At 35.2% G+C, this 23,124-nt stretch overlaps 3 protein-coding genes across 3 annotated transcripts; all 3 read right to left on the bottom strand.

The window, feature by feature from the left end:
- Window positions 1–1,238: 1,238 nt before the first annotated feature.
- Window positions 1,239–1,691, bottom strand: LOC141590218 (protein FAR1-RELATED SEQUENCE 5-like). The gene has a single exon (XM_074410825.1). The coding sequence runs from the start codon at window positions 1,689–1,691 to the stop codon at window positions 1,239–1,241; it is 453 nt and encodes a 150-aa protein (XP_074266926.1).
- A 13,467-nt stretch (window positions 1,692–15,158) lies between these two features.
- On the bottom strand, window positions 15,159–18,621 carry LOC141591134 (uncharacterized). The gene is made up of 8 exons (XM_074411547.1): window positions 17,580–18,621; window positions 17,079–17,484; window positions 16,790–16,930; window positions 16,356–16,708; window positions 16,070–16,273; window positions 15,865–15,957; window positions 15,673–15,789; window positions 15,159–15,587 (listed from the first exon to the last, which is right to left on the bottom strand). Exons 1-8 carry the CDS (start codon window positions 17,856–17,858, stop codon window positions 15,174–15,176), a joined length of 2,007 nt encoding a protein of 668 aa, XP_074267648.1. The 5' UTR covers window positions 17,859–18,621; the 3' UTR covers window positions 15,159–15,173.
- LOC141590217 (uncharacterized) lies at window positions 18,035–21,527 on the bottom strand. The gene is made up of 5 exons (XM_074410824.1): window positions 20,769–21,527; window positions 20,274–20,670; window positions 20,098–20,204; window positions 18,956–19,992; window positions 18,035–18,851 (listed from the first exon to the last, which is right to left on the bottom strand). Exons 1-5 carry the CDS (start codon window positions 21,525–21,527, stop codon window positions 18,035–18,037), a joined length of 3,117 nt encoding a protein of 1,038 aa, XP_074266925.1.
- Window positions 21,528–23,124: the final 1,597 nt, after the last annotated feature.

The raw sequence follows: 23,124 nt of genomic DNA, 5'->3' as shown, positions 1-23,124 counted from the left end.
GCTGTGCCGTCATCACCCACGCTCTCTCTCTCTCTCGTTTTGCGTGAGGGTTGAGATTGAAGCTGATGAAGTGAGGGAGGCGGGTTGAGGGAGGCGGGTTGAGGGAGTAGGGTTGATAAAGATTAGGGTACTATTAGGTTTAGGGTTTAGGGTTAGGGTTAAATGGGCTTAGGGTTAAATGGGCTGGACAGTTATTGGGCCAACTCAAATGGGTTAGCTCACCTTTCGAATTCTATATAAACCCGTCTCAATTAACTTACGATAGCTCAACGTAATTATCGACTCAACAATTATCCCGACATAATTAGTAATATAAAATACATAATAATTAATATATAATAATATCCGTTTAATTGATTATATTATATAAAATACGGGGTATTACACTTTGCTTTTGCACTACCTTGGAGGCAAAACCTTAATCTCACTAAGGATGCTTGTTCCTAAAAGCATCCCAATTTCCGCATTCTTGTCCTTTACCTTTGCAATACCAGTATTGCCACTTTCATCAGGGGCATTTTTTCCCTTTCCTTGAACTCACACAAAATCCCAAACAACTCATCACAATGCCCAGGACTCTGTTCAACGAGTGCCACACAAGTAAACAACTCCGACCATAACTCACCAACTTTGTTTTTCTGTACATCCATTGATGTACAATCAGCAAGAAACTGGCCATTAGGGCCGACGATTGGTTGGCAGGTTTCTAGTTTGCTCCATCGACTAAGCAGGTAGTCACTTGGAACTTTCTGAATTCCCCGATCTTTAAAGACACACAGAGCATGTCGACAGAGTATTCCATGTCTTTCAAATTTCTTGCAAGTGCATACCACTAAAACATCATCCTTCTTAAAACCAACCTTATATGTTTTGTTCCGAACTTGATCTATGAGATTTGTGTATAGAATTGGATATGTTTAATCTTTTTCTTTATCCCCAACACCACATGAATAGCAAGCCGCTTCGACTTCCTTTTGAAACTCACCGAAAATTGTTGGACTGTAGATTTCTGATGCATGCTTTTCTAGGGCTAATGGAGTCGACAACTGGGGGAAGGCGTTTTTTGATTGTGCAACGAATTCCGAATGAGTCCATATTTGTGCATCCATCGCACTCTCAAATCTCATCCAAAACTCAACTAGGGTTAAATTACGATTAGTGAAGTTGCTGAAAAAGTGGTTTTCTGACTCTGACCTGGAGGTTGTTCTCATCAAACCTCCTAAAAACAGGTCGCGAAATTAAGCTGGAACCCACATATTTCTAATGTTGTACTTCTCCTTAAGCCACTCGTTATCCGAAAACCCCTGAGATTCAACTAGTGTAGTCCACCTTTCCTCAAATTCAGGCGGCTCCACATCTTCGCTCCAAACGCATCGGTTTATCTTCATCAGACACTCAGTATCTTTACATATTACAGGCCCTACCTTCTCAAGCAACTTTTTCAGTATGTGCCACATGCAATATCTATGTTGCACCTTGTCTTTCCAGGCTAATTTTATTCCTTCTTCTATCCCCGCATCTTCATCAGTTATCATACAAACTGGATGACGACGCCTCATAGCCTCTACGAATTTCGTAAATAACCAAGCAAAGGAGTCCTTGCTCTCATTAATAATAAGTCCAGCCCCAAAGGTCACGCATCTCTTATGATTATCCACCCCCGTGAAAGGGCCAAATATTATCCTATACATGTTATTTTCTAAAGGTCGTATCAAAAGAGGTCATGTCCCCGAATAACAAATAGTTTTTAATACTAATAGGGTCAGCCAAAAATACATGTGATAATCGACCTATCTCGTCTACCTCAAAATCAAAATAAAAAGATGGACACATGTGTTTTATATTCATAAAATGCTCAATAAGCATTTGAGCATCCCCCTCTAATAAATATTTTTTGATATCTCTAGAAAAGTTCTTAAACTCATCCAATGACGCACTCACATTCCTATAACCTCTAACATACTACTTGAACAACCTATACAACTTAACTGGACCTATGTTATTTTTGGAGTTGTCAATTATCATTTTTTTATGAACTACATTCAACTCTCTCGTTTGTGTCAAATGTACCATTGTTGATGGTGTTTGTGGCATATGATTATGAGCTTTATGAAAACCATATATTTGGTATTTACCCATATCAGGACCTTCCTCCAAAATTCGCTTAAATTTAATACAAGAAGGACATTCTATCCTAGTCCTTTGCCTCCGGTGATTTTTCCCTTTCGCTTCACATACTCCAACCTTATTACACACAACCTTTTTATGCGTAACGACGACGTTTTTAGACTTTTGTGAACTTAATCTAGTCACAAACCCACATTCTTTTGCATATGCTTCATAAAACTCAACACCTAGTTCAAGCTTATCGAATAGCATACCAATAACAGGCTTAAGATGGTTGAGACACTCAAAAACCCGATTCGTGTTGCTTGAAGAACCTTCTGCTGCCTCCTCGTCCTCTGCCTCCTCTACTATGATATCTGTATATGTGGTGCAATTAAAGTAAGAAAGATGAGGGATGCAAAAGAATATGAATTACACTCTCACAAATTCGTGTTGCTGGATAATCCAAGTACACTCCCCCTGACCATAAACATTCTATTACATAACCACATGTATAGAACACCGTTCTAAACTCCAAAGCGAGGGTGTCTTAATACTTGCCTTATACATGCATGGGAAAGTGCTATATGTGCATGAAATAAACTTCTACATGCATCAAATAGGACGCAAATCGTGTTCTCTAATAGACAGCATGAGAAGTTTAACTATCTATCCAACAAGCAAAATATAGCTTTCATTAATCATAAATTCCGTACAGTCTAAGAAGTTTAACACTAATAGAGTTTTCATAGGTGACAAAATACACCAGTGAATACAAAACACTGCCAGCAGCCATACCTTAAGCAGTTTTTCCTAGTCAAAGGCCAACTACTAATTAAACATGGGCACCTTATAACATTATTTGATGCACATTACACCTTATTTCATGCACACTGAACCTTATTTCATTCATGTACAGAGGACATGTATCCTAAACTAAGCTTAATTACCTTAAAAAAACTGAAAACAACAAGCAACTACAAGTTGGACAACCAAGAATTGGGATGGCTACCAACTTTTTAACAATAATAACTAAGACAATCATGAAACTCACAATTTCAGGACGAATAGAATTGTACCTTCAACAAATTCGAAAGTCACAACTTCAGGAACATCATGTTTAACTGCTATTGCAGATATTTCTAATATAGGCTGGCATGCATTAGCTTCAACAGTCACTCCTTCGTTTGTAATGACATTTGAAGAAGTTTGTGATAGTATTGAGCAGTTGCCATTGTCATTATTGCTGCAACAAGAAATGTCAAAAATTAAATAAGCAACAATACAACAGTATAATTCATGAAATTGAGTCCCTGATTTTAACAAATGTAGGCAATTTCACAATTTCTCCAACCCTAATTTCTCAATTAAGCCAATTTGATTCACAAAATTACACTTTGATGCGCCTAAACAGGAATTTGATGCACATAAACAGGAATTTGGATGCACATAAACAAGAATTTGATACACATAAACGGTCTCCAACCCTAATTTCTCAGTTTCCCCAATTTAATTCATGAAACCCTAAATTTAGAAGCATAATTTATCAATCCAGAAACTTAATAGACGAATCAAACCCTAATTTCAATATTTCAACAAATTTCTCAAATCCCCTAACCCTAATTTCTCAGTTTCCCCAATTTAATAGACGAAACCCTAAATTCAAAAGCATAATTCATCAATTCAGAAATTTAATCGATGAATCAATCCCTAATTTCACGAACAATCTAATTTAATCGACTAATTCAACTAATTTCACAACAAATAATCATGAAGATCGAAATTTACCTCGAATTTAAAGGCTTCATTGATTGAAGCAGCGTCGAAAGGTTAATTGTCGAAGAATTTATCGTTCGATTGTAGAGAAAGTTAAGGTTTGATTATCGAAGAGGCGATGGCGGAAGGTTTTGATAGTCGACAGATGAGTTGAAGAGAGAGAGAAATAATGATGAGAGAGAAAGCAAAATTTAAAAATGACTGAGATTAGGTGGGTTTGGGAGGGACGTGCGAAAAAATTTGGGGTTTGGTTGAGTTAATCTCAGCCTGTGTATTATTAGATCCAAGGTTGTTAAGTGGTTCTCATGGTTCTCATTATATGGGTGGTTCTCACCGGATCTCGACCCATATATATATATATATATATATATATATATATATATATATATATATATATATATATATATATATATATATATATATATATATATATATATATATAGGATCATATGAGTTGGTAAGTTGCCCCTCTAAATCAAGACCATTGATCTAACATAAGATGGATGGCTAGGATTAAATCTTACTCAGCCTATAAATCGACACTAATTTCTCAATCTCTCTCATTATTAGAAAATATAACTCTCTCTCCTCCTTCCATATCTAAAAAACCAGAAAAAAAAACGTATGTAAAGATTATAAATTTCAATATTCATCAAATTCTTCAAAGTTGCAGGCTACAAATCGTTCAAATTCGTCATCAATTATGGATATTTCGTCGTCTCTTTCGATTCATCTTTGTATTTCTTATTAATTTCACTATAGGTAAGTACTAATTTTATTTTTCTAGATCTAATTTGTGCGTTTTCATTATCGTTCTTATCTAATATCCGTTTCATTTTCGTTGATTCATTGTAAATCCGTTTGTACTTTATATCCATGTTGTTAAATTGCTTGTTCTATCATTTTTTTTTCCAATAATTTATAGGGTCTTGAGTTTGATATGAGAATCTAAATGATCTTGTGCATTTTCATACTGGTTATAAGGTGTTTGAGTAGGTTTTTTTTTTAATTCAATTATGTTCCTGTATCTTTGATAATTTCTAGGGTTTCGTGATTAATCTGTTAATAATAATTATTGTATTACTTTAACCGAGTTATTGTATTATTCAAACTCAGTTATTGTATTTTGTAGTTACTTCTTGTTTTCTATGTTAGAACATATTTTGTTAATAATAGTTATTTACTGCTTTACCGAGTTATTGTATTATTCAAACTTAGTTATTATATTATTTTAACTTAATTGTTTTGAATTACAGTTGTTGTAAGATGGTGTCTTCTTATATAATCTATTTAAGTTGAGTTTGATATGAGAACTCTAAATGATTTTTTTGCATTTTCATGTTGGTTGTAAGGTGTTTAAGTAGTTTTTTTTTTAATTCAATTGTTTTTCTGTATCTTTGATGATTACAAGGTTTTTGTCGTTAATTTGTTAATAACAATTATTGTATTACTTTAACCGAGTTATTGTATTATTTATACTCAGTTATTGTATTTTGTAGTTAATTCTTGTTTGCTATGTTAGAAAATATTCTGCTAATAATAGTTATTGTATTGCTTTAACCGAATTATTGTATTATTCAAACTTAGTTATTGTGTTATTTTAACTTAGTTGTTTCAAATTAGAATTGTATTGTTTTAACTTAGTTATTTCAATTTGGAGTTATTATTGTGGTCTTATATAATATGCTTATAGTCGGTTACAATACTATGCTTTATTTCTATAAAATATGCAGTTACTTTATAGTTGTTTTACCGTTATTTCAATACTTGTGAGTGGTTATTGTATATCCGTTGCATATTTATTTATAACTTAACCCCTTTTTGTTTTATTTCTTTCAGTGAACTTTTGTTGTCTGCTGGTTCAACCCTCATCAATAGCCAAGAGATGGTTCTCGTTGGGAAGAAATACTTGTGGAAGAAACGTGAAAACAACTGCAAGACACGGTTCTCGTTGGAAGAAATAGTTTTAGATGTTGAATTGGATTAAATATATGTAATATTTGTGATGTTACTATTGTTAGATGTATTATTTGAAATGCTTAGATGTAATTATGATGATGCTTAGATATAATTTGTTGGAGATGTTTAAGTGTAATGTGGTGTAAACAAAATACTTATATAATGAAAGTAAGTGGTTTTTTTAACCTTGGTATATATTATTATTTCATTTTTCAGATTTTGCTATTGAATTAACCAATCGCAATTATTGATTGACTGAAAATGACTGGTTATGCAATTAAATAAGCTGAAAACAAACACAAGATATAAATTTGAATATCTTTGAGTTTCACCTCAATACAATAACACGATTTACTCATTACAATAACTGTGTTTTTACATTACAATAACTATAAATACAAGAGTTTTCATTACAATAACCGAGTTTTTACATTACAATAACTGAGTTTCTACATTGAAGTAAGTACAAATACCAGAGTTTCTATATTACAATAACTGAGTTTTTCTACATTACAATAAATGAGTTTCTACATTACAATAACTGAGTTGTTCAATTAAACAAATGAAAACTAAGAAAAAATAACCAAGTATATACATCAAATTTTCCATTGAACGTCAATTATCCGCGTCTATCGTGATTCAACCTGCAAATCATCAAAAAGCAGAATATAACTTAACAAAACACCCAAGAAATAAGTGGATTGTAAAATAACCGGATTGAAGATATCTGGACTTGACGAGTGAATAACTAAATCACATATAGAATAACTGACTTTATTCATTACAATAACCGAGTTTCTACATTACAATAACTACAAATACCATGAGTGTCTACATTACCATAAATGAGTTTATATATTACAATAACTGAGTTTCTACATTACAATAACTGAGTTTCTGCATTTGAATAACTGTTAAATAACCACGTTTTTTCATTACAATTACTGAGTTTATACATACAACTAGACATTTTAACAAACAATTGGTGTACAAATCTAGATTACCGACAAATTTTCAGGATTATGATAATCAATCATCAATCAAATGTCAAAGGTATGATAAACAAGCATACTAACGGAGTAACAATTGAAATAAATCGCAAAATAACATATATCGACTTATATAACCTACGCATTCCTTCGTTTTGTCGCTTAGTGCTAGGGTTTCTTCAAATTTTGGGCAAAAACTGACGTGATGCGTGTATCAATCAAATTGAACGAAGATAATGAATTAATTTTGTATTTTCGACTTGAATTACTCTAGTTTTGTGAAAATTTGATTGGATTATGCCATGAACTTGAAGAAAATAGGAAAAAAGAGGGGAAGAATGAAGAAAGCATGGAAAAAAAAGTTTACAGGACAACGCAGGATGATGAGAGGGAGAAAGAGAAAGAAAAAATGAGTGTGTGTGTGTGTGTGTGTGTGTGTGTGCGTGCGTGTGTGTGTGTGTGTGTGTGTGTGTGTGTGTGTGTGTGTGTGTGTGTGTGTGTGTGTGTATTTTTGGTCTAATCTCAGGCTCTCAGCCCTTGATCTTGTTAGATCCAATGGTATATAAATGCGGGGGTAACTCACAAAAAGTGGCAAACTCACCGGATCTTGCTTATATATATATATATATATATATATATATATATATATATATATATATATATATATATATATATATATATATATATAGAGGCAAGATCCGGTGAGTCCACCTATATTTTTGAGTCCCATGAGTCCACTTATATATCATACGCTATACAAAAGAATATCACGAACTTACACTAATATTGGAATATCTTAATTTAAATATTCAAGGAACATACACGAAACCATTCTCTGATGGATCCACTTCCTTTCATGTTAGTCAAACCATTTTATAACTGTGTTGCATCTATGCTATTAAAAAAGTTGCCTTACTCCACCATGCACCTGCATAACCGTATATGATGATTGATTCCAAATTTGACAAAAATCCCCTGTTCATATCGGATGAGGCAACCGTAAATGGTTTTACACTTCCATTATTTAGGATTTTAGCTTATCATCAGAATTCTATGTTCTGATTGCTATATACTTAATCTTGTTGTTCATGGGGTTGCCAAGTCAAAGTGTATCCGGGAAGTTATCTCCTGCTATTCAGAACCTTACAAAGCTGGAGTCAGTGTAAGCTTTTCACTGAATGTTTCTTACTTTCGGTTTCTGGTTTACTACAGTCGAGTCTAGTTTTGTATTAACTATATTAGCTCTTAGAAAGTTTAGCTTATTAATATTGTGCCAATTGTTGTGCCTGTCTCTTGTAGGTTACTGCAAAACAATGCAATATATGGGTTTGAATCTCATATAGGCTAATTAATTTGACAATGCATGGACTAAAAGCTTCAGTGTGACTGAAAATGAAGATGGTGAAAGGCGGAGTGAAAGACGAAATTAGGTTCAGTGTTGTGATATTGTATAGTATAACCCGTGATATTGTTTAGTACAACCAGTGGTATTGTTTATTGAAAGGTGTGATATTGTTTTGTATAACTCATGATACTCTTTTACTGGACTCAGAGACTCAGATACAATATCACAGGTTATACCAAACAATATCACAGCTTAGACTTAAAAAAAAAATTATTCATAAAAAAAAATATTTTTTTTATTCATAAAAAAATTCGGGATATTTTTGTGTAGAGCGTGTGATACATAAGTGGACTCACGGGACTCAAAAAGATAGGGTGGACTCATGTGATCCTAGTTCTATATATGTATATATATATATATATATATATATATATATATATATATATATATATATATATATATATATATATATATATATATAGTCCCCCTAGTAGGACGACAATGGTACTCCCAAGACTCAGCCCTAGTCTAAATCCGGCCAGACTCTCGGGATAGTACAGTTCCCGATTTGACATGCGGCAGGACAGTCCGCATCCAAGACCCGAGCCCTTAATTGGAAATTGAGAACCCACAATTGGCAGGACAGTCCGAAAGAGGCGGAAGATATGAGCTAAACCCACAATCGGCAGGACAATCCGAAAGAGGCGTAAAGACATGTCAAGTAAAAAGGTATAGCATAAAGGCATTGTCACAAGAATACGACTCACTACAAGTGATTATTTATAATAATTCTTTCATACTTGTACCATAGTGAGCCCATTTTTGGTCGGATTGGTTTTGTTACTCGTTGTCAAAAGTTACCTAGACCAAAACAATATTTATAACTTCACAAACTACTATACTCTTAGTAAAGAGGTAAGTAAAGATCGGATCCCAAGGGACAGGTATTGATGTAGGATTTTCGATTGCAAATGGTTGTGTCTAAGGGTGTCACAATTTGGGTTGAGGTAAGAGATCAACTAAACTAATCAACAATATAAAAGCAAAGCAATGTGAACAAGCAAGATGATTAAAATGAGATGTAAGCAATTGATTAAAAGCACTAGGGTGTTATGGGTTCATAGGGGATTCATGGGATTTGATCATACAAACATGTTTTCTACTAGATGTAAACACTTATTGTTGTGATGGGATCTAGTTGGTTTATATCTTACAATCCCTAAGAAGGTTTGGGTCCCGGAGCCGAATCGATTAGATTGTACAACACTTACAAGTCAACTTAATCCTCCCTATCCAACTATATGCATGGTCTAATGAGACTCGAGTTGGTTTATGTCTTACAAGTCTTATTGAAAAGGTAAGTGATGGGTAAAAAATTCAAGGATTCATAGGCTCGCATTTCATCAAACATAACATGTGCATAAGTTGAAATCACAACAAGCAAGCAAATTAATTATGAAAACATATTAGATTAAGCAAAAATCAATCCCCATGTTGGTTTCCCCTAATTCCCCATTAACCCTAGTTAAGGAAACTACTCACTCATTATTAAGTTTAACATGCTAACAAGGTTGTCAATCATACTAGCAAGGCAAAACATGATGAACAAATGATGATGATTAACAATAATTAAAAAGGGATTAAGAGAGAATTATACCTATAAAGATGATTCCAAATAATCAAACAAAGAATAATAGAAGTACTTGATGATTGATGGATTGTCAATCCTCCAAATAAACCCAAATAATCTTCTAATTACCCAAAATAAATGATGAACAATAGAGAAATTAAGGAAAGATTAATAAATGAGATTTGTATTAATGCTAAATTAAGAGTTGATTACAAGATTAAGAGAGTATTGAGACTTGATTAGGATAAGATTAAGATGATATTAAGATGACATGCTAATCTAGGTAGTACAATGGGGTATTTATACTAGAGATTAGGTACAAGGATTAGGGTTACTAAGGGCTTAAATGACTATTAAGACCCTTAAGAAAAGTTGAGGAAGTGCTCCTCTCCAAGGAGATGCTCATCTCTGTTTTGGTAGTCTCCAGGAAATATGCTCGTCCCGAGCGTCTAGGCTGTAGGCACGGTGGGTTCTGCATGGGAATCCGAGTAGATCAGGGGAGAGACGCTCGGATTTGGTGGCCTCAAGACGAGCGTCTTGGCATCGGGACGCTCGGATTCTGGGCAAGGAGACGCTCGTTCTTGGCAGGGAGACGCTCGGATGCTGGGTCAGCACTTCTCTTTTCTTCTTTCCTCAACAATCCTCGGGGATCTTGTTGGGGATGCATGGATCCTTTCATAATTGCTCAATCTACTTTATTATCTACATAGGCCTTCTAGTATCGTCTTCCCTTTGATGCTTGGTCATTGAATTCGATCAATTTAGCTCCATTTTGCCATGAAAATGCAAGGTTTGCACTCCTTTCCTACCAAGGGAACAAAACCTCAAAGGATATACAAAACGGGAAACTAAAGATAGTAAATGACCCAATTATGCACTAAAAAGCATAGGAACGAGGCTAATTCGGGGACTAAATATGATTAAATATGAGTCACATCAAATATCCCCAAACCGAACCTTTGCTCGTCCCGAGTAAAGAGATGACAAAAACTAGGACCCATATTCAAACTAACCTACTAATATAGCCGATGTGAGACAATTATCGGGTCTCACTCCGCCCCTTCAACTCACAACAAGACAACCATGAGGTAGGATACCTTCTTGCAAGGCAAGGCGGGGCTTGCCAATATGGCGACACATCCAAGCATTAAAGCACACAAAACAAGTAATTGATGCATCTACAAAAATGAATAGCTACTTTCCTCATCTAAGTGGCGGAAATTATCTACAAGGGAAGGAATCTAAGGGTACACATTCCATCATAGATACGGTTTCTTCAAACTACTAAGCCTAGAAGGATACCAATAAATCACCTCCAAGTTGTGTCAAGCTAGGGTACCTTTGTCCTCAATCGTTGAATGCTTTCGTCGAGAGTAGACTCCCTATGGTGTTAGAAACACTGGAGGATCACGGAATTCCCCTTCTTGCCTAGATAAGAAGAAGGGTCGTCCCCTATCTACCATGCACAAAAGTGGATACGATGCAAAAGGGATCAATAGAACTTGAGTTTCATATGGGAGTTTGCTTTTTTGTTGTCCCCCCCCCCCCCCAATTTCTTGTGGCATTTGACATTCTGAGAACATTTCTTTGCCATTTCTTTTGATGTTTGGCATTTTCAACACTTGACAACTTTCAACTTTTTGCATTTTCTTTTGAACATTTTCAAAGTCACCCCATTTGTAGTGAGGGTGCTTATTTTTGAAGCATAGGAGTTTTCATTTTTGTTACTCCTTTTTCTTTGATGCAATTGCAAATTTTTCGACTTTCATTTCAATTTTTGAACTCAATTTTTGAACATTTTCTGTGCCCATTCCCTTTTTGATGACAAAATGTGGTAGAACATGGATGATGGTTGCATGGTTTCAAGGGTCACCTTGGAATAAACGGTAGCCAAGGAGTTATCACACCACAAGGTACTCTTGACTAGGCCTTAATCCATGGGTCAAAGAATACTAGCATGACACATCCTAGGGTGTTTTACAAATATTCTAACAAGCGAAGCCTTAAGGAGATAAAGTATCTACAAGGGCCTTATATACACTTATCGAGCTTCCCAAATAGATGCTTTCACAAGATTTTTCCTAAATGCATCTATATGCCATGATGCAACTAACTTTTATTAAACCTAATGCATATGATTCTACCAACTAGTATGCCAAATAATCAAAATGCAATCCTAAATTCACATTGTTTATAACGCATCAATCAAAATAAAGCCACATAGTCATTAATATAAAGAGGAAAAAGGAGATTGGAAAGATCATACCATGCGGTTTTCTATATCCTCATGTCTCGGATTTGGCGTAGTCGATCTATGTGAAAAAGGATGAACAAACATAATATATATAAGACTATACTATAAAAGAAAAGAACATGTTTTTGGATTTTTGAATTTTTCAAATTTTTATGGTTTTTATGATTTATGAAATAAAAAGACATGTTTTTGTATTTTTCAATTTTTCAATTTTTATCATTTTTGTTTTAAAAAGTCATGTTAGAATTTCCCATCCCCACACTAGTATGGGCATTGTCCTCAATGGCCAATACGATAGAAAATTATGCAATTTATATGAGGATGCATGATTTCTAAACTAAATGCAAAGTATATGACATATAAACAAGTGAATGCAAACTAAGCTATGCTATATGATGCATGAGTTTTTTTTTTTGGTTGGAGAGCATAATTTAGATTAGCTGCCAATGCATATGCATCAACTTCCCCAAACCAAAATAGACATTATTGCAATGTCAAAAATTGGAGGAGTTCATGTATGATGATGCTATGTATGAAATTATAATTGTCATTTTGGATTTTGAATGTGGGAACAATAAAAGAAACACCTCAATGGGACCGAGGTGTGAGTCCCCTAATTGATGCTAGTTCTAAAAAATCATGATCAAGATAAAAATTATATGAAAAACAAGAGAAATAAACAATCCTTAAAGGAGGTGTAGGAAACTCACAAAGTAATGTGGCATCCTCCCAAGAGTATGCTAATCCTCAATCTTCGCCCATGACGTCATCACTATCATCTCCATCATCATCAACCTCTTCACTAGAATCAACCTCCATAGATCCGGAGGCTTCAACACTTTCACATGAACTTCCTTCTTCTTCCTCACTACCCTCTTCTTCTTCACCTTATTCATTCTCTTCTTCATTCTCTTCACCTTCTTTTCCACCACTCTCAACAACAACCTCCTTCTCACCCAAGCTAGCATCCTTAGAAGCACTAGGAAAGAAGACTTCCCTATCCGCCCAACTAGGCAAAGGACAAGATGGGTCAAGAAGCCCTTGCCTAGCTAGATGTAAGAGAGGCGGATATTGTGCTATATATGCATTGACTCAATCCTCATAGGCTTGCATGTGCATTTGTTGCATCAAAAGAGTCAAGTAGTCATTCCCTGCCGTAACATTTTCGGGTTGAAACTCATGGTAGGTGAATGGGTAGGGTGGAATGATAATAGAGGAGGAGGGCTCGGCGATGTCCTCCCTTTGGTGTTGGATTATGTTCTCGGCTTCCTCGGAGAGTGGGAGAAGGTAGTGTGTGTTAGAAATTTATATCTCTTTACTCGACATAATCATATATGTGATGATTTTAATTTAGTCATAAAATTAAAAGATGATCTTATGCATGAAAACAATAATTAAAAGGAAGAAATCATCAACCCTTACATTGGAATTTCGGATTATTGGGCACAAGTAAGATCTCCTTCTTACTTGTTCTTGAGCACTCCAAAATGGAAGAACAAGGATTCAAGTGGAGAATCCCTCCCAAGGATTTATACCCAAGGTAAACTCTTAACAAAATTAATATTATTATTACTAGAACAATATTAATTTAACTAAAATGATCCAAAATATTTATTTTTGGCTCTCTTAATTCGGCTAAGAGAGGAAGAAGTTTGGAGTTTTTATTTCTCTAGTTTTCTTAGAGAGCTTACTAATTCCTTACACTAGAAATATTGTCTGAATATGACACTACTACATTGTAGTTCTCTTGCAACACTCAATATATGTTGCTTAATGGTTTATAAGTGTTGCCATATAGCTAAAGCAACATTTTATCAAGTGCTACCTAAAGCCTTGTTGTATTAGCCTAAATGCAACACTTCGTGCAACACTTCTTACCAAAAGGCAACATTTTTTTGAAGTGTTGCACCCACTCCCACATATGCAACATTTTTTTTGGATAGCTATGGCAACGGTTTTTATTGGTAATGCAGCACTTTTAGAGCAAGAAAAGCAACATTTCATAGGTCGACGCAACACTTTTGATATTGGTTACAACACCTTTTTTTTTCAATTGCAACACCTTTTTTTTTCAATTGCAACACTCTTTATGTTGAATAGCATCACTTTCAATATAAACATGCAACACTTATAGCCACCAATAACCTTATATTTGAAATATCATAAGCAACACTTTATTGTCAAAAAAGCAACAACTTGATTAAAGGAAGCAACGTTTTACATTATTTTGCTTATTACAAAAGGTGCGTAAAATGCACATAATAATCGTACGCTTTCGCTTGGAATATAAATATCAAACGACTAAATAAAAAAATACATAATCTAATCATAGACTTCACTCTATTTCATTTTCTTCATGGTAGTTCTTTTGCATGTGTATACTTGAATTGCCATCAAAATGTCGTATTTGAAGCGAGGTCATCACATGAAAAACATTTGAAGTTAGTACCATGCTAGCTACCGTGTCAAAGTTTGCTTAAAACGAAACGAAAACAGCAGGAAAATAGGGCTGAAAACAGCAGCAAAACAGGCCTGAAAAAAGCAGGAAAACAGCAGCAAAATAGGGCGCAAAACAGCAGCAAAACAGAGCGGAAAACAGAGCTGAAAATAGAACGAAAACAGCAGCGAAATAGGGCTAAAATAAGCAGCAAAATAGCAGCAAAACGGGCCTGAAAAAAGCCGGAAAACAGGGTGCAAAACAGCAGCAACAGAGAGCGGAAAACAGAGTTGAAAACAGCAGCAAAACGGGTTGAAAACAGCGGCAATACGGGCTGAAAACAGGCAGCAAAAAAGCAGCTAAACAAGACGCAAAACGGGGCGAGGCATATAAGCCGACATACACTAATTTCTCAATGAAAAACAGTTGAAGTTCACCTGTTATTACACCAACTACACTGGCCGTAATTCTGACCCATCGACTATACTCCTAACAGCACAACATCAGATTAACCACAACCAACCTCGACTATACTCCCAGCAACACAACATGATCGCCCTAACAACACAACATGATCGTACCAACAAACATGGGCGTACGTAATTCTGCCCCATCGAGTACTTGGCACCACCTTAGCTAAATAAAAATAGAGAATTAAACAAATATGAAGATGTACCTCAATGTAAGTATCGCCTAGCAACTTCTTCCGGCAGCTTTTCCATAATGGTTTTCATTATTTGTTGGGTCATAGCTTCTCTTTGATTCTCCAGATTTTTTTCCATGTTTTCCAAGTATTCCTTCTTCTTTAGATGCTCTTCTTCCAATTCTTTAAAAAAAGTTTCTACTCGATTCATTTCACTATCTGCATCTTTTCGCAAATCTTCAGCCAAACTACTCTTGAGCGAGACCAATACCTCTCCTGGAACCAAATAAGACGATGATGGTGCAGCATTAACTTGCTTCAGTTTTTTGTTACAAACCCCTCTACCAAATAATCTTCGACGACCACTATATTCTTTTCCCATCACAGCCAAAAATGGATCCGTCGAACCACTTCCATTATCATCTGGTACGTAACTCTTCATTGCTTCCTATTAATATACTTAATTAGTCGTTAAAAGCATATTGTAAATAATCAAAATATTACTCATGAGAAAATAGAATCAAGTAGCTTACAATCTTTTTTGTTGTATCCTCATACGATTCCTTGTGTAAATTTCCTTCCTTTCTTTTACGAGTCTGTTCAAAGAGTTCAGCAAGTGAAGGTGGCTTTTTGTCTGGATTTTTATGTTTCTGTAAGATAAAATATTATAAGAATTACAGTCTCATATGAAATGAAAACAACACTTGTAACAGTTAAGTCAATACCATTTCCTCGCGTATACATGCAAAACTTTTAGGACCAGCGACGTGCATATTTCTCTGAGCCAAACGACGCTCCCTATTACGAGAACAGCGGTTCTGCACATTCACATTATATACATTAATGTTCCTGTACTATCGTATGCACATTAACTAATAGTTACTGATGGTATAAATTGAAGGGTAAGTGAAATAAATGGCAAAAAAAAACCTTTTCAGATGTCTTTTTCCATTTAGCAAGCAATTTTAAAAAGTGGTCCTCAGGTACTGTTTTTGATCTGTGTAGCCACCTAGTCTTATCATCTTTATACTTGTAGTAATGCCTTTTCTTGAAGCGACACTTATGAACTCTCCACGCAGCACCCATGGTCTTCAACACCCAGTCCTTCCCTTCATCAGGTACAATGTACTTCGACTACACATGGATTTGGGTAAGTTAGGAAAAACGCAAAGAAATTATCACATAAAAACATTTATTAATATCCATCGTTACCTACCAAGACATAATCCCACAGTTGGTCTTTGTTGGGCACTTTCCGCCAAGTGTCATAGACTAGCGGTGCATTATCGTAGACTCGTGCTACTGTACCTATAAAGCGGGCAAATTCACCTACAGGATCTTTCTTTTTAACCACGGTATCATCATTAGCATCATCATTAGCATCATCATTAGCACTATCATCAACATTTTCATTAGCAGTATCATTAGTATTATCCTCAGTATCATTCGGAATAAGCACGGGAATGGGTTGCCTAAATTCGTTCAAAATGACAGGGATCCGTTCTTTCGAAGTTCGTGTATGAACATGGTGCAACATGGTTGGTCCTCTTGTTTTCCCTTGCGAAATAGCTAGATAAAATTCACCAAGTGTAAGTAATTATTTCGAAATCTACAAAAGAATAAAACATAAAACATGTAACATTAACTTACCCTCTAATGCAAGATCTTGTTCATCTAAATCAATATCCTCACTCTCAGAGCCAAAAGCTTCTTCGTCATATTCGCCTGCCATGTCATCAAATTCACCATCTGGATCGGATTCTTCTTCTTCAGAAACATGCCCTTCAGAACCTGAAGGCATAAATTCATTTCTACCTAATTTAGACAAACCTTCAGAGTGCACTACACCAAATTTACAATCAGTCATTAGGTTGAACTTGTATTGAAAAAAGCAAACGAGGTAAATTTATTATTTAAGGAAAAAATAAATTGCACATACCGTTCAAACCAGCGGATAGAAATTCTTCAACTGTGGGCAAAGTGTTAACAGTAGAATTATGAGTTGTTTTTGAGCCCGTGTATCGATCATCTATCGTCGAAGGTGTAGATAGTATTTGGTCATGATCATTAGTCATTTCTTTTTCGTTTTGAAACATTTTATTATGCAAGATCAAATCAGCCATTGTCATCTTCTTTCCCTGGTTTTTCTGCATAACATTTTCTCTACCTGAATTATGCCTTTCAAATGTTTTCTCTTTGTCAAAAGGTGAGTGAAATTGGGACACTTGCTGCTTCTTATTGGTAAGACAACCTTGGTTTTTGGGTGCAAAAATTTGTCTTGAGATACCAGAGAATTTCGTGACAGACCCGGGAGGTATATACTGTACACGCTGTCGAGTTTGAGGCTGAAAAACGTGGATATGCATAAAAATAACATCAAACAATATATATATTATGAAAGTATAAAGTTACTAGGAAAACAATATTAAATAAAGGTAACCTTTTTTGAAGGCTCGACATTTAAAGGGATGTTTTCTTCGTCACTGTTACTAGGAAAATAATCCATGTCTATGTCGGTTGAACCACTTGTTCTATCTGATGCTTTTCCCTTCCTTTTCTTTTTCTTGCTACTTTCCGCCAAGCTTGTCAATGAGTTTGAAATATTATGCACGCCAAATTCCTGCAGCTTCGCCTTATTTTGTGCAATCCGTTCTTTTCTTATCCTCAAGTAATCAATGGCGTTTGATGGTACATCTGCTCTCTTCATTTCCTGCCTCATTCTTTCAAAAAAAACCTAAAATATTATCAGAAATAGTAGTCATACAACAATCAAAGATTAATTTGCCATCATTTAAACCAACCAACTTATCATGACAATCAAACTCAAGAGGATCATCACAAACAAGTATCACAATCAGCTAATAATGTATCATCACAATTGAGCATAAGGTATCATCATTCAGCATTGTTACATTCTTCATCATCAGCTTGCATCCATTCCCATAAGGTATCATCACAGTCAGAGTTGTCATCATTTAAACCAACCAAGGTATTAGAACTGGCCATTAGTGTATTTGCATCTAGCACCGTAGGCTCCAGACCTTCCCTTGATAGTGTGACATTGTCTTCTAGATGTCCCGGCCCAAACTGCAATACTGGGTCATCAGGTTCCCTCGAAACTGCCTCTTCTGTGGTATCATCATAGTCAAAAACGTCTCTAGGAACCTTAGCCATGACATAATGCAACCCATCTACTACAGGATCTGCCACGTAAAATACTTGATGCACTTGAGAAGGCATCACAAAGGGATCATCTACCGAACAAAATTTGTTCACATTAACACATGTCAACCCATATTCATCTTTCTCCACATGATACCACTCACAACGAAAGAGGACAACCATAAACTGGGACCAATAACTAAGCTCAATAATTTCTAATACCGCCCCATAATAAGTTACCTCCCCGTCAATAGGATTTTTGTCTTTGGAGCTAGCAAAACTTGAAGTTAATGCTGAGAGAGATACTCCACTATTTTGTGTCGTACATCGAGCGTCGCGAGATTTTGCATAGTACTCATAACCATTGGCATAATAGCCCTTATACCTCTTAGCAGTAGGACTTGGACCTTTAGCAAGCCAGAATATTTGTTCAGAAACACCATCGTCTTTCGCCTTTTCCTTTAACCAGTTTGCGAATTCATGACTATAGCTTCGTGCTCTCTTCCATTTGCTCTTATGTCGTTGAGAATTCACAAATACCTCGTGTTCTCTACATAAATAATCATTTCACTGTCAAATTCATATATTAAATAAAAGTATAAAGTTAAATCATCACATAATAGAAATATAATAAAAAAGTAAAAAGTTACTCACTTGATATATTCATTAACTTCATCACTATCCGAGTTAAGTAAGGCATAACGATGTGCTTGTTCACCTAATAAAGTATCCAAAGTGAACACTTTTCCACTTCTCTGTCGTTTTCCCCCTAATGGATGTCCAATATTAGAAAATACAACATTGCCTCGATTTTTTGTACCATCAGAAGCTATTTCATCATCTGTGTCTTTGCTACATCTTGTCTTCCCCCCATCCACATAACGAGAACAGAAGTTCATGCATTCCTCGATTAGATACCCTTCTGCAATAGATCCTTCAGGACGACCTCTATTGCGCACATATGATTTCAATTTACACAAATATCTTTCAATGAAGTACATCCCTCTACCGTGCACGAGACCTCCAAGTCTAATTTCCTCGACTAGATGAATGGGCAGATGGACCATGATGTCAAAAAAGCATGGCAGGAAAATCTTTTCAAGCTCACATAATATTTGGATGATTTCATTTTCTAAGGCATCAAGTTCTCCTGGATTCACAACTTTGCTGTACAATTTTCTAAAGTAGTTGCCTAGTCTAATTAAGGGAATTGCCACGTGCCTCGGAAGGGACTTTCTCACAGCAACTTGAAGTAAGTACTCTAATAGGATATGAGCGTCATGACTCTTGTAGCCAGAAACTTTTTTTTGTGCTAAATTCACACATCTCGAAATATTTGAGGCCAACCCATATAGAAGTTTTGCTGATTTCAAGGCACGACAGAAGATATATTTTTCTGTTGAAGACATTGTATAACAAGCCTTCTGAAGACTTACACGTCTCTTATCTTTTGATAATTGGGGATGTAGATCTTCTTTAATACCCAATTCTAAGAGATCAAAACGAGCATTAGTATGATCCTTACTCTTACCCGGGATATCCAATAAAGTTCCAAGCACATTGTCACAAACATTTTTTTCAATATGCATCACATCAAGATTATGTCTACATTTAATATGTCTCCAATACGGCAAGTAAAAAAATATCGACTTCTTCTTCCAAGGGCTGTCACTATTTCTCTTAATCTTTTGCTGCTTTCCAAAATTATTCTCAAAGTCAGATACCTCTTCGAATACATCACAACCAGTCAGAGGTTTGGGGGGGGGGGGGGGGGGGGGGGGGGGTCTCTCTTCAACCTTACCATTGAAAGACTTCTTGTTACGTCGCGAAGGGTCATTTACATCCAAAAATCGGCGACTACCCATATAACAAATCTTTTTGCTATGCTTCAAATACAATGAATCTGTTTCATGGTTACAGTTAGGACATGCAAATTTACCTTTTGTTTTTCATCCAGACAACATTGAATTACCTAGAAAATCACTAATTGTCCAATTCAAAGTTGCATGTAACCTAAATGTTTCATTCCTAAATTTATCATATGTCTGCAACCCTACATTCCACAAATCTTTTAACTCCTCAATTAATGGCTGCAAATAAACGTCAATATTGTTACCAGGGCCCTCGGGGCCAGGAATCAACAACGACAACATAAAAAATTCAGGTTTCATAAACATCCAAGGAGGCAAATTATAATTAACCAGCACCACGGGCCATGTACTATGAGCAATACTCATAGTCCGAAGCGGATTGAATCCATCAGAAGCTAATCCTAACCTAATGTTTCTAGGTTCATCAGCAAACCAAGGGTACAAAGAGTCAAAACTCTTCCAAGCAGCACCATCAGCAGGGTGTCTAAGAAAGCCGTCCTTTGGACGTTTATCGGATGCCAAGTCATATATTCAAAGAATTTCGGATTCATATACACCCTCTGAGCTCTAGGTTTTAGTGGAAAGTGCCATAGAACTTTTGCTGGTATTTTACGGCTATTTGAGGACCCATTACACGACTCCTTGGATTCTTTCCATTTAGACGCATGACATTTATGACACTCTTGAAAGATTTTCAAACTCTTTCCGAATAACATACGATCATTACGACAAGCTAATATTTTATTATAATCAAGACCCAAATCCCTCACAATTTTCCTAGCCTCATTAAAGTTTCCAGGAATCTTCGCCTCAGGAACCATATCTCGTAATAAACGCAACAGATCATTAAATGATGTATTGCTAATTCCATGAAGGCTCTTGTACAAAAATAGTCGAATAATAAAAGATAGCTTAGAGAAGTTCTTACACCCTGGGTACAACTCTTGTTCTCCCTCTTCCAACATCCTATAGAACTTTTTAGCTTCATCATTTGGACCATTTTGTACATTGGTGGAGCCTTCATAGGGATTTCTAAACCTATGTTCGAGCAAAGTATCAGTATTATCATGGAAATTATGGTTTTCATGTGGAGGTTCATTTATAGTTTCGTTTGATAACTCATCCTCACCATGAAAAATCCATACAACATAATTTTCAACAAAGCCAAATCCTATTAGATGATCAAACACTTCATGTCTTTTTAACCAATATCTATTCTTGCACCGCTTACATGGACATCTTATTTGATTCCCGTGAACAGCCTTAGAAAAGGACGCATTTAGAAATTCAGTGACTCCATTCTCAAACTCAGGCAAACGTCTAGGTAAATACATCCAACTTCTATCATTCCTCATCTTTAAGTCTGTATTAAATTCAATACACCAAAGTATAAACTTTCTAATAAAAATTCATATTGAAAACTAACAAATAATTTTATAAGAAAACAGGTCCAGCATTTCTACAATCAGCTCAACGACACGAATCGAGGCTATATCAGTATAATCCTAACACCACACAAAGCATCAATGGAACTGATAAGAACAAACTGTTAGGAGCAGTCATTAAAATTTTGTATAAACTGGATTAGACTGATAGTTTTTTTTGCTCCTTTATTTTACTGTATAAAGAATTCAAAATTGAAAACTAACAAATCTAAACACTGAATAAAGATTCAGATTGACGAAATCCGTCACCCGACAACATCTCATTTCCCATCCTCATTAGGCTTCCAATCTCAAGGCATACACTTTAAATTCAACAGTTAACCCAATTCATTCAAATTAATTAGTACAAAGAACAAATTTTATCCGTAACTCAGACAAATTGTTAAATTATGGAACAACTACCCAAATCAGAATCCATATCATCAAATTATAATCTAAACGATTTTCATATCAATAACCCTAATATGGATTGTAATAATCAGAACAAATATACAATAGCAACATCATATTTACATAATCATCTAAACCTTTGATCAGAAGCAAATAAAATTACCAATATCAGATTAAAATCAAATAAGCTTCCATTCAAATACCCTAAACCCTAAACACAATTCTAAAAACAAAGAGGAAATTTGAATAACATACCTCTCTGAAGCAAATTAATTGATCGAAAGATGAATTCAATTGAAAATTTGATGAAACCCCCTCTTTGCTTATCTCAACAGGTTGCGATTTCAGGTATGAAAATGGCAGTGTAATATGGGTAGTATGTAGAGAATGAATGGAAGAAAATGGCGGTTTTTGGTTTCGCGATGAAAATGTTGGATGAAAATGGCGGTATAGTTTCCCTGAAAATGGCGTATGTATTTTATTTTATTTTTTGGTAGAAAAAATGGCGTATGTATTTCAGAATGAATAATCCAAAATTTTTGCTTTCACGCGGTATATTTTGGCTCAATACCGCCAACATAAATTTTAGCTTTCCAAAACTAAAACGTGGCATTTGGTCTTCCCAATGCAACATTTCAACACAAGTGTTGCCTCATTCCGATAAAAGCAACGTTTTTAATTAAAGTGCTGCGGAATTAATTTAGCTATTCTACATTGCAACAAAAAAAAATGTTGCATTCAAAATGTTGCATTAGGCAAGTAATGTAGTAGTGTGAATAAATGATAATAGAGCAAAAACTCTCTATTTGGCCCTTCACAAAACCGGTGGGAGGAGAGAGAGAGAGGGAGCCAATGCATGCACAAGGTTGTCTTCACAAGAACAAGTAGGTATGCATGGCTAGTATTAGGCTAATATGATCATGTTTTCCACTAACCCAATTAACATAATATATTGCTAATACTACCCCATTATTTCGGTCTAAATAGATAAAATGGACTCCATTTTGTTTTTGTCAATTTGTCAATTTGTCACATGTCATATGTCACATAGAATTGTTATGTATTTTTAACATATTAAAAATCAACGCATTAATAAAAATACGTCATATACAAAATC

This window comes from Silene latifolia, chromosome 7 (genome assembly GCF_048544455.1).
Source record: "Silene latifolia isolate original U9 population chromosome 7, ASM4854445v1, whole genome shotgun sequence".
Classification (NCBI taxonomy): domain Eukaryota; kingdom Viridiplantae; phylum Streptophyta; class Magnoliopsida; order Caryophyllales; family Caryophyllaceae; genus Silene; species Silene latifolia.
This window is presented reverse-complemented; position numbering and strand designations above follow the sequence as displayed.